This window comes from Marmota marmota, unplaced genomic scaffold (genome assembly GCF_001458135.2).
Source record: "Marmota marmota marmota unplaced genomic scaffold, marMar, whole genome shotgun sequence".
In the NCBI taxonomy this organism is placed as follows: Eukaryota; Metazoa; Chordata; class Mammalia; order Rodentia; family Sciuridae; genus Marmota; species Marmota marmota.
Genome location: NW_025999968.1, coordinates 50,955,499 through 50,968,857, shown reverse-complemented (window position 1 = coordinate 50,968,857; position 13,359 = coordinate 50,955,499). Strand labels below are relative to the sequence as shown.

Below are 13,359 nucleotides of genomic sequence, written 5' to 3'. Positions count from 1 at the left end.
AAGTGAAGATTCTGAGGCTCCATGAATTTTGAGAACATTATAAAGACTGGTGTGCAGCTTGTTTTCTGTGCCTAGTGAGAGAGCATCCATGTGGGCAATGAGTTATTTGAAGTAGATTTATTACCTGCAGATCAACAGCAAGAGATACTAGAAGCCCAGGACCCATGGTGAGCTGGTCCTCCATGGCTCAGGAGCACTGCCTGGGCAAGGAGTCTTGACTGTGTGGCCCAGAGGCAATTCAGCTGATGGACCTTGAGAAGCAGCCCACCTAGGCTACACACCTGGGGTCATGAGAGTCTCTAGGACAGCCTGCAAAGGAGGGGAAGAGTTCTCTCCAGTTGTTGTATTCCCTGAACATCTACAGCTCTCCTTGAGAACTATGTTGAAAAAGGGGAACTATATTGATCTAAAGCCACTGGAGAACTGGGTTACAAGGGACAATAACAAGACTAGGAAAAGAGAAAAAGTACATTGGAAATGAAGAAAAAACAGATAATTTAGAAAACTTGGATTTATATTTTATATATATTTATACTATACATGAGACTTCAAATTAAAATTTTGAATACTATCATTCCTTACTATTTCAGTCAACTTATTTCACATCTACTCAGGGTGAACATCTAAGGAGATATTTAGAAAACATCCTCCAACTTGCCTCATGAGCAGCTAAAGAAATTATTTACACCTGTGGGTGATAGAATTTCCAAAACTAGATTTGAGACTGTATTTTGACACTGTGTTTCTGATTATTTAAAGCTGGTTTTTAACACCTTAGGTTCTGAAATACAGTTAGACTCCAAACCTAAGTATATAATTATTTCCATTTTTTATCCTGTAAGTGATTTTGAATAGAGTATATGTCAAGTGCAGTGGAGTTTAGTATGTATATTGAACTATTTATGAAGGTCTTCAACATTTTAAATAAATTTAAAGAAAAATCATGCGTCATTACATTATTTACCAATGTAAATACAGTAATGTTATAATGTTAAATATTATATTTTGATAGTAAAGACTATGCAACTAGATAATTTTTTCTTTCACTGATTATATATATGCATATATATATTTGATTATATATATATAATATATATATATATATATATATATATATATATATATATATATATATATTTGATTTTTCATAATGAAACTTAGGTCCAATATTTCCTGTCCATTCATTTTACAACAAACGTAGTTTGGGCTCTTTTTATCCATGTCATTAAACTGTTCTTACTTTCGATATTTCACACAGAATCCACCCTGAATATCAAAATGGAATTCTAAAATGTGGCTTTCATCGGTCCTTCCCTCCCTTGAAATAAAAAAAGGAGGTAATTAAGCACAAAATCCTCAGCTTAAAAATCAATCAGGTCCTCCCTGACGGGTTTCCAAAGTCTTCATCATCTTCAATTACGTTTTTATCGACTGCTGTACCAACAGTGAGCTGCTCTGTGACGCGCCACCTGGTTTTGCCTCTGCTCCTGGCATCGTGGCATGTCCCCACCCCTTCCTAACTCCTGATCCTACCCAGTCCTACCATATTTGAAAATCCATATAAACCACTCTAATTTTGTACTGGCTGTGAAATAAATGTCTTTACCCCTTATTTCACTATTAATGCATAATGAATTATTTCTATAAAGTTGATCTTCAATAAGAAGGTGTTTAAGAATCATCTAAAATTTCATCCTGCTCCTTTTCAAATAAAAAATTTGAAGTATTCTGTATGGAATGCCTACTATTTTATCTATAACATAACATTTTAAAGGATTTTATAACAGTTTCCCAAACACACAACATATACACACTCTTGCTTTTCCAAGGTGTTATGCTAAGCCTCTGCCATCTGATGTCAGACTGTACCTACCATCTGTTGGTATTCAAACTGGAGGATGTGTGTGGTAGATATGGAGATCCTCTCTCAAATTACTCTTCCAAGAAGGAGTCACTGCCTAGGAGCATGACAAGATGCTAGTGCTGCCCGGGTCTAGGACAGGACTGGAGCCAAGACACTCTCTAGGACAGCCACCAGCCAACGGCTGGATGCAGTGTCTTTGCTCAACATGGGCCTTCTTTATAGGCAATCTTTGCTCAGGAGTTCCTACTGGCTTGGAGAAATTCTGTAAGGTCAGTGTTAGGGTCTCATGGATCCCCTGCTCCACCAGTAACTTCATCTCAAATGTCTGAGTCTTGGAGAATCAACATGTTACATTGGAATCATAAATAAATAAAAAGTAAAACACAAAGGAATTTGACCACCAGGTGTCAGTGTGAAATGGGCAAGGAATTTAGAATACAACCTCCCTTACCTGAGGATTCCCTTTCTGTAGTTGCTATTACCCAGGACCAACTGTGGTCTAAAAATGTTAATATTTTACTCTTTCAAGAGAGAAAGAGAAATCATATTTATGTAACTTTAAATATGTTGATATAATTGTATTTTATTAAGAGTTATAGTTAATCTCTCACCATGTTTAATCTATGAATTAAACTTTATCATAAGTATGTATGTATGAGTAGGGTTTGGTACTCTCTGGTTCCTGGCATCCACTGGAAGTCCTAGAACCTATCTCTACTAGATATCTCTACTAGATAAAGGTGAACAACTGTAGTAGGCCACTAGAGTTGTGGATAACATGGGTAAAAATCATGTAAAGACAAGATATATTTTTCCCCAAGAGAAAATATCTGTGATAAAGATATAAACTTCCAGTTTTAAGAAACATGAGACATCACTTTTAAACAGAAAGGATGTCCCTGCAAGGGAATCATAGGAAGAAAACTGTGCTCTCTTGTGCTAGAGCAGATCTATTCCCTTATAGAATTTGATATTTACAAGTATTTACAAAATTCTTATAGAGTTTTAGTATTTACAAAGGTGGATACGAGGTCACAGCACAGAATATCCAATAAGGAGGGTGATTGTGAATTGCCCATGTTTTTCTGAATAAATGTTCTCTGTCATCTAATTGATTATAAACACTTCTGTTTGTTAATGACTTAATCATTTAATTTTACACTAAAGGAAGAGGTTAAATTATTTAGGGAACAGTAAAAGCTACAAGCTATCATGTGACAATTTAAAAAAAACTTCAGAAAACAAAAGAAATCTACCTAGTGGAAGAAAATTAGAAAGATTCGATTTTAATGTAAAAGTAAATTTAAAAATCAGCTCTGACACTAAAAACATTATCAAAATGAATTTTGGGTAAGAAATATTAAACCAAATTCAAAGGAAAAATGTTTCCACTTATCCTTCGGACTACACCTAAGACAGGTATGTCTTATTAGTATTGTTTTTCATCATGGAGAGATATTTAAAGAGAATGTCCCTCCTTTGTTGTGGTTTGCCACAGCTGCACTGAAAAAGTATAAAAGTCCAGGACACAGGGTGACATCCATTCTCAGGACGCTCACCTTCAACTTCAGACCCAGTCCTCAACCCCTGACACAATGAGCTACTACTATGGCAACTACTATGGTGGCCTGGGCTATGGCCTTGGTGGCTTCAGTGGCCTGGGCTATGGCTATGGTTCCCGCTATGGCATTGGGGGCTATGGTGGTTATGGCTATGGCTACTTCCGTCCCTCTTTCTATGGAAGATACTACTCATCTGGATTTTACTGAAAAAGTTCGGCATTACTGCTGAACTCAGAATGTTACTCAAATTTTAATTCTATAGCACTCTCTCTCTCTATTTTTAAGATCAGATCACCATGCATTGAAGCCATTGCAACCATGGGAATCCATGTCTCTGTTAAAGGATTCAACTCTTCAATTTGCACTTCGTTTTCTCTTATTAGTTGTGATGGGTTGGCTCTCTGCTTTTCCCTTCTGTAACATTTCTGGGGTTTTATTCTAATAAATTTTCATTTTGAATACATAATATCTGGTGTCATTCTTCATACTTTTAAGTACAATGGATTTTAAGGAATTTTTAATTAAAATTACTTCTGCCATGGAATTTTTACTTGGTAATAGCACAGCTTAGAAATGAACATCAATAAAAATACAAGCAAGTAACTAACTGTGTCAGATCAATTTTGCTGTGCTGACACTTTTTGTTCATACTGTAATGATATTCCATATAACTAAATAAATTCAGACTTACTAGTACTTAGAATAATAACATTCTTTATAATATTTAAATTCTCAGCAGCATCTTTTATTTTCAATACAGTCATGAATTATTAAAAATTTTAATGCTATATAAGGAAAATCATCTTTCTTATAGATATTTCTTTCTGAACTGAGCATTGTTCAAGAGGGAATTCATCTGAACCTCTTGACTTTGGGGGCCTCCTTGGTAGTCCAAGGTGTAGAAGTCTGTTGCTCTATTCTATTTGTCCTTCCACAATCTCTGACCCTACAAAATAAGAATAATATGGGTTGAATAGTGTTCACTCAAAATTTGGGTACTTCTGAAAACATAAGAACAGGACTTTATTTGGAAGTATATATTTTGCAGATCAAATTAGTTAAAATGAGGTCATACTGGAGAAATGTGTGCCCTTAATCAAATGTGATTAATGCACAGTGGCCTCCCCTTTTCTGTGAGGAATATTTTGGTGGATACCCCAAATTATGGATAGTACCGAACTCTGCATATTCTGATTTTTTCCCCTATACATGCATACCTATGATAAAAGGCAATTTATAACAATAAGATATCAACAATAGTAACTAATATTAAAATAGAATATTTATAACTATATACTCTAATAAAAGTTACTATATCTCAAAATAGCCTACTGTACTCTACTGTACTGTACTCTATTTTCAGACCCCAGTTGACTAATAACATTAGTCATATTCCATGTGACTACACAGGAGAGATTAGAGTGAGATGTTGACTAGTCAAGGAAATCTTGGCTTCTAGCACAAACAGGCTAAAAGACAGACATGAACAGATTCTCCTGTATGATCTGTGAAAAGAACATTGTTGTTTTCTTGACATCCTGATTCCAGAAGTCTAGCATTCAGAATTATTTTTTGAAGGCAAAATTTTTGCTGTATATGTTTATACTGGGAATTGACCCTAGAGTTACTCTACCCCAGGCCTTTTTAATTTTTTTTTAAATTTTGAGACAGGGTCTAAGTTGCCAAGACTGATCTTGAATGTGCGATCCTCCTTCCTCAGCCTCCAAAATTGCTGGGATTATAGGCATGTGCTTCTGTGCCTGGCAAAATTTTGTAGTTTTAAGCTTACCACTTTATGGTACTTATTGGAGCAGCAGTAAGTATCAGATAGTCCGAGATTTATCTATCTTGCCCAACATTTCTGGTTATTTCAGGACTGTAGCATATGCTATGTAACTTTTGAGATAAGATCTTTTTAAATTTTCTTTTTATTTAAAAACTTAGAAGTTGATTATGAATTAATGTTTCTGTGTCTTCTTCCAATTCCAAATGAGCACTGATATTTGTTTCTCATTTTTACTATATTGGAATCTGTTCCAGAGAATGATCATTGACTCTTGCCTATGTTGAGTCTTCCCCGTTCAGTCCTATCTATGAATGATTTCCATTGTCTCTCATCAAAATGCATGAATTTCATGTGGTGCTACAGGTCCCAAGTGATTCACAAAGGTGCATGTTCAACAATGAGTTCATCCACTGAGTGATAAATGTTGTCATGGAACGTTCCTTTGATGATATAAAAGTAGAAAATCTTAGGAAGAGACACAGTGACTCCAACCAAACAGCCTCTTCAATCAGTTCTATAATGAGTTTTTATTTTGCACCCAAAAAATTCAGTAAAAATTTTTAACTTAGGGAGTACATATTTTCACTCATGAAGATTTTTTAAAAGGTTGTTTTATGAGTCCGTATAATGTACCTTTTAAGATGAAATTAAAGGAAAACTGGAGATTGCTAGAAAATAAAACATAGGAGGATAGTATTTATATAGAGGAAGCATGATTTTCTCTGTGTCATAAATTTGAGGATAAGTATACAATGGTTGTTCATAGTTTATTTTTTATTTTTGCTTATACAAAAATTGACATACATCTGTCAATAAAAATTACTACAACTAATTGGTCTGTTGTGTGGAATAAAAAAATACTCTTGGGAATAAAAAATAGAAAGATTGATCAAATAGACATGAATTGAAACAATTGTATAAGTCACCACCAGGAAAAAACAAAAAACAAAAAAAACTTCACATGTGAACTGTTTGTGAAAATTCATATAAATGAAAAATAAATGTATTTTTGTTGTGACAATAAAGAATAAAATGAAAAGCTCATGAAATTATCAAGGGAAATTGATGTTAGAGGAATAAAATTTGATTAGCAAGAATACAGTTCAGGAGGAGCTATGCAAAATAAACAAAGTTATTTTTTTCATATTATCTTAATTTTGTTGCTAAAAGGGAATAGCAGAGAATAAAAGCATATATATATAAAATAGTTCATATCCAGATACAGTATGGCTTTAATAAGGTTGGCACAGAATATGTGTAGCAAATCATATTCTTTCCTTGATTTTGGTAAGTTGAGTAGAAATAAGTTAATACTAAGCAGACACATTTCAAGAAATTAAGTGAAAATACCAAATAAGAAAGAGGTAAGAAAAAAATTCAATAAGAGCTTAAAGTTTTCAGATTCCATTGCTTTATAGAAAGTGTTACTTATACTAAAAAGGGAGGAGAAACATCCAAGTAACACAAATACATTTCATTGTGAACAACAGATTTTATACCAGTGGCATATTAAAGTTGGGTGATAGAATAGATCTGATCTGTATACAGAGAATAAAGGAGTTTATTACCTATAGAAAATTTATTAAAAATAGAAATACCGGTTAAAAGTTTTCTTTTTAAAAATTATATTGGGAAATTTAAAACTTATAATAGAATACTTCTTACTTTCTCACTAAAAATTATGACACAAAATTCCTCAAAATATTATTTTTCAAACTCAATAAAGATATACTATAATATGGATGCAAACTTAAAATTAGTGTATATCCTTTACTTATCTTTTAGTATAATTTGTATCATACATGGGAAATTATTTTGGCAAACTCCCAGATACACAATTTAGCTTTAGCCCATGCAGATTTAGATATACACATTCACATGAAAATACATTTGTAAAAGCTCAGGTTATTGATGCCAACTCAGGGGGAGTTTCTAAGTCGTGCAATATCTACACTTTTCTCTTTTTAAACAGACACTTAGTGTTATCTTATTGTGTTTTAATTTGTATTTTTCTAATGATAAAGAATGCTGGTCATATTTTACTATGCCTACTTCCTATCCATCTATAATTTTCTTTGGTTAAATGAATGGTAGAACTTCTGTTCATTTGAGCAGCATAAACATGTGTTTGTTTTAATTATTTTACACATGTATGCCCAAATGTGACAATAAATTTATTAAAAAGTCTATTCTTTCTCTATGAAATTGCCAACCTACTTTTACTGTAATCTATTGACCATATTTATTTGAATCTATTTCAAATACTGTCTGTGCTGATAATTAATATATATAAATATATACTGTTTATTATATATATAGTAATTACTAATATTACTTCTTACTCTTTATAAAAATCCATAAATTTAATTCTATTTTTTCTGTTATTAAAATAGCCACTTTATATTTCTTTTGACTACAATATACATGTTATACCTTTCTAGATCTTATTTTTGACTGACATATGCTTTTAAATTTAAGGTGAATTTCTTAAAGACAACATATATTTTTAACTTACCTCTTAAAATCTGCAGTGATGATGTCTCTCTCCTATTTAGCATTTAGTTCATATTTTATGTTATTGATACACTTGGGTTGAAATCTGTCTCAGTGAGCTCTTTTCTCTTTGTTCCATCTGTTCTTGTTCACACACATCTTCTACTAATACATTTTCTGTCTTCAGCTAGTTTTGAATTTTTAGAAAATTCTTTTATATTATTAAACTCTTATTTATGCATTTAAAAAAGTTAGTCATTCTCTTACCATACTGTCTGCATGTTATAAAATGTAACTTCCATTCCTGCCTCCCATCATTTTTGCTATTGCTGTCAAATATTTTGTTTCCACATAAAGTTCACACAATCATTACATTAAAATATTTTTGCCTTAAGAAATCAGTTTGATTCAGAAAACATAAAAAATGAATATTATTTTTCACCAACTATTTTATTTTCAACACTCAATCTCTTTGCATAAATGCGAGACTTTTTGATCTGTGATAAGTTGCAGGAGATGACATCCTTCATTATGTTTATGCTTCTGTGTCAGGATGTAGACAAGCCGAAAGGAAAACCCGGAAGGAGATCTTAGCCTACCTGTTATCCCACGTCACAGCAGAGAAGGCAGAGCACACCTCCACTTTGCAAATCTCATGCAAAATGCTTTTGGTGGGCCCTGATAGCCCAGAACTATGTAGGGAAGTGTAAACTTAGAAATGTGGTAACACCTAGGAGATGTTACATATCCACTCTGGGAGATATTTTCTAAAAGGCAATTTGGGGAATACAGAAGAATTTTGCTTCTTCAAATGATGGTGGTTGACACACTGTCATACAGAGAATAGAAGGAGAAAAGATGAATAGTATTTGTTCACTATTTTTCTCTGAATATATTCATGTGAATTGAAATTAGTTTTGCTTATTCACAAAGATGGACTCATTTGTATGCCTTTCTATGTAATGCTAGAGCCAAATGAAATATATATTTTAAAACAGATAACTGTATATGGAAATATATGCAGCATCACTTGGAAATGACAGAGGTCTAGGAGATGTGAGGAAAGGTCTCACCGCTTCAGTGTAGACTTGCACTACCACATTGAATGTAGAAATAGTTACAAATACTACATATAAGTAAAGGAAGATAATCATGGAACCCAGAAACTGATCCTATGAAATTATGATTGAATAAATTCAGAGAAATATATCTTCATGTGTCTTTGACACTACACTAAAAAAGAAAGGTTTGCCTTAAAGCACTGTTTTTCACTGAAGATGTATTTTTTAAAGAGAAATCACTCATGTGTAGTGGTTTTCCTCACCTTTAGTTGGGAAGCACTTAAGTCCAGGTGCAGAGGGTGACTCCTTTCTCAGGAAAGTCACCTTCAACACAAACCCAGTCCTCAGCCCTGATGCAATGAGCAACTAATGAGGAAACTTCCTGTAGCCTTGGCTCTGGCCTTGTGGCTTTGGTGGCCTGAGTTATGGCTGTGGTTCCAGTGATGGCCTTGAAAGCCTTGACTACTTTCCACCTTCTTTTTATGGAAGATGTTGGCCATCTGGTTTTACTAAAATATTACAAAATGCAGACGTATTCAAAAATGCCTTATTATTTGCATCAGATCCTTCTTTTTCTTTACTATGCTCTTTGACATATATGTTTTCTTTCACCATTGAAAAAGACATCCAAGACAAATTTCTAGATCTGCAAAGATCTCTTTCCTTACTCAAATTTTTATCATGCAAGCAGGATAACCTCATTCCTGCTCCATTGTTGACATGTACCTTCTTTCTTTCTCCTTTTTAGGATATGTCTAGCATATCCCATAATAGACTTCATTTATAAAAATCTAAAACTCTGCTTTGTTTATTTTTGTGCATCTTAATGACCATTCATTTATATTATTGACATATGTGTATCATATTTCATGAAATATGATTCTCTGTTCCATGGGTTATTATCTCATTCTTTAAAAAAAAAAAAAAAACTCATACAATTTTAGCAAACTCCTTTATTTCACATGGTACTCCTTTTTTTTCTCATCACATTGAACTAAATATATTTAGACATTGGCAGCTTCTAACTTAACATTTACCCCGAGTTTACATAAATTTGAATATCATGTGAAGTGATGCTTAGGGTGTGGAGCCTTTCTTTGGGTAGTCATTATTTCATGAACTTAACAAGAAGCAGATGCCCTCAGCTCACTGCTCAGCCTCCAGGTCGGCCTTCTACCATCGTCTCCCTAAAATCAAGGCAAAGGTGCAGGTTTGACTTTATTTCCCATCTGCTGCATCTATAAAGGAGGTAGAGAACATGAGCATTTTTATCTCTGTTTACATCTTCATTGTTTTACCCTTCCCATGTATTCCACTGAACTTCTGGACTTTATCCCTACCTTCATTCTTACCTTCATAAATGGAAGTTGACTAAAATAAGTGGTTCTACTTCTTTTTTCCAACTCAGATGGAATCATAGTATTCCTTATTTAAAATATTTTATGCAGGATTTGCCTTTGTAGCCTTAACTCAGACAAGAGGCTTGTTTTTGCCTTCCAACTCATTTTTTTTTTGGCTTCTTTAGATCTGGAATTTTATATGATACACTCTGTAATACAATTCTCAGTGTATTACATGGACCTTGATGATTTTTACATGAGGCCCACAAGTACATGTAACACTGTGTTCAACAACTGATATGTGTGTGTGTGTGTGTGTGTATACACATACATACACATGTGTATGCATATCAGTTTATATATATATATATATATATATATATATATATATATATATATATGTATATATATCATTATATCAATGCATATTTTATATATTGTTATATCAATATAGATATATCAACATATTAATAAATGTCAATAGAAATATTATGAAAGGTTTATTGACCACAATGTTGACATTAGAGATAATCTGAGAGTTGATTGTCACTGACTCCATCTAGAGTCAGCACATTTTATCCCTTCTTGTGGCACATATTTACTAGCCTCTAAAATAAATGTAAGAAGGATCTTAATCTACTTGATAAAGAAATATATGATACAACAATTCAAAAAGGATTTTTTTTCAAAATGTCCTCATCCTTTAGAAATCATCTGCTAGAGATTATCTTCAGAGACAAAAAGTACCTGTAGAGGTAGTGGCATGTTATTAAGTGTTGGCTAGAAATAATACAGTAGGGAGCAAGTGGGTGGAGATCTATACAAAACACAATTTCTCAGCTTTTGAAATCTTTTGCAATAAGTGATGGGGATTCTTATACTGTCCTTTCACTTTTACATATTTAAAATGTTTAATAATTAGAAGTTTAGAACATCCTCAGTGTTGTATTTTGCAGAAATGAAATCACACTTAAAAAAAAAAGATCATACTAAAAGTACAATCAAAATGATAACTTCATATACATCGCCCTGGGAGGGAAAAAATGTTACCCCCGGAACAACAGATTAGATCGTAAAATGTACTTCGGGATTACTAAAATAAAAATAACTCATGAACTTAAATGAAGATTGAAATTATTTTTACCTAACATTGTGGTGAATTTGGAAGGGGAGAATGGTAGAGAACTACATTGGGTTTAAGCAAAAGGAATTGGAACCAGATGACATGCTACTGCTGCCCCAGTCCTGCATTGTGCTGTGAGACTCAGAGCTCAGAGTCTGCGCCCAGCCTTGGAGATGAGAAAGAAAGGACGGATATTTAAAGACATGAATTTCAAAGATGTCAAGCTGACCGATGTGACAAGTGATGAAAAAGAATGTCAGGTGAGCCTATGTTTTCAAGAACCTTGAATTAACCTGCCACTGTCATGATCAAAAGATAAAAGCAGACATACCTTTAAATTGAAATTAATGAAATTTTGATCTCAGACTGTTCACATTTGCTGTCAACTGCATTTATCATGGAGTGTTTATAAGATCAGGATTCTTAAGTAATTTTGTTCTGCATTCAGTATTTGTTACATTTCCCAGGAAACACATCAAAGAATAGCCTTTGCTTCGTTGTTGAGAACATTTTCATTTTGGAATCAAAGTGACATTCTGAAACTAACTTTAGCAAAAATATATTAATTTTTTTTCATTTTGCTTTTTATTTTTTATTGATTTTTATGTTGGCTTTGATTCCTGATTCTCTGAAAAACTAATTTTCCTAAATCCTACATTTACCTCTTTTCTAATACTCAGCTTACCCAAGTGATTGTCAACTGAATATGTGTTCTAAGCAATGAATGTCGCCAGACATTTTTAAACTTATGCATCTTGAATAATAAAAAAAAGAAATCTTAGGACCTGATTGTTGGATTCATTTTTTATGTAAAGCTAAGATATATGGATTTCAAATACCTTCAAATAGGAACAAAAACAGATAAAATAATGCTGATGTTTTCCATTATTCCACAAAATATATATACATTCACTGTATCTCATATTCATTACTCTGTTACTATTTAATTCTAGTCTTTATTTATGATAATACTATTTCAAAAGCTTCCTCATGTGGTCTCATTGCTTTTGAGAATTTTCTTTATAATCTATATTTCCCAGAAAACGAGTTTTCCTAAAAATCGTTTAACTCTTATCAATGTTCTGATAAAAACCTAGAATAAAATTCAAGACCCAAAACATAGAATTTGGCTGAATGAAGACATATTTTACTTTTTTCCCATTGGACACTAATGGACACTCTTTATGTCTTTTCTATTTAATTTCTATCCATGCTTTCAGACTGATGTCATCTCTAGACTTAGGGAACAGTTGAACCCCCACCAAAATGGCTAGCTACTCTACCCTTCCCTTAAAATCAGTTTATCCACCACTCATTTTTCTCTTTTATAAAGTGCCAAATAATGTTTAAAGAAAAATACTCATATGCATGTGCACATATTCAAAAACACATACAACAGATGGACATTCATATTTTGGAACAGTGGAAGCGTATACTTCCCTAGTTCATGGAGTAGTTGCTTGTGTAGTTGCCACTAATCATATCCCAGTCCAACTGGTTGTCAAAATACTTTTCCATAAGAAAAAAAAATACAATTAAGCTCAAGAAATTCAATTAAACTTTGTTCTATTATTTCAATATCAATTTTTAATACTCTTTTTCTTTGAAAGTTGAAATTTGAAATAGTTTTTCATGGAAATACCTATTAGGTCTTCTATGCAATAACAATATACATTTAAATTAATGTTTCAGGAAAATAAAAATTAAAAATATTGACATTTTAGGTTTTTTGCAAGATATTATGTTAATCTTAAGAGGTCCAAAGATCAAATCTAACAGCTAAAAGGGTTTGTAAGTAGCAGGTTACAAAATGAAAAACTTGATTTTTCAAGCTGACAGGGTCAAGGGGGTAAGCACAGGAGAGTTGGAAAAGGCCAGAAGGAAAAATGGTTGGAAGAAGCCATAGGAAGGAGGAGGTAGAACTTCAAGATTAATAAAATGGTCTGAGAAAAAGATCAGAGCGTGAAGTCAACTGAAGTTTCATGAAACAATTGGAGGAGACTTCCCCTTTAGAGTGGAAAGAATGAAAAGTTAGGTTTGGATTTTATTTTGACAGGATTTGAATAGTGATCATGAATATGAAGATGTTTAAAAGGTTACTCAAAAAAGACAAAAGAAGAGGAAAAGACA

The 13,359-nt window shown here is 32.9% G+C and overlaps 1 protein-coding gene across 1 annotated transcript; it reads left to right on the top strand.

The window, feature by feature from the left end:
• Window positions 1-3,422: 3,422 nt before the first annotated feature.
• LOC125616878 (keratin-associated protein 19-9b-like) lies at window positions 3,423-3,850 on the top strand. Its single transcript, XM_048803248.1, has one exon. The coding sequence runs from the start codon at window positions 3,460-3,462 to the stop codon at window positions 3,631-3,633; it is 174 nt and encodes a 57-aa protein (XP_048659205.1). The 5' UTR covers window positions 3,423-3,459; the 3' UTR covers window positions 3,634-3,850.
• The last annotated feature ends 9,509 nt before the right edge of the window (window positions 3,851-13,359 follow it).

Excerpts from the sequence above, each read along its gene's own strand:
- LOC125616878 (XM_048803248.1), top strand. The coding sequence starts at position 3,460 with ATGAGCTACTACTATGGCAACTACTATGGTGGCCTGGGCTATGGCCTT.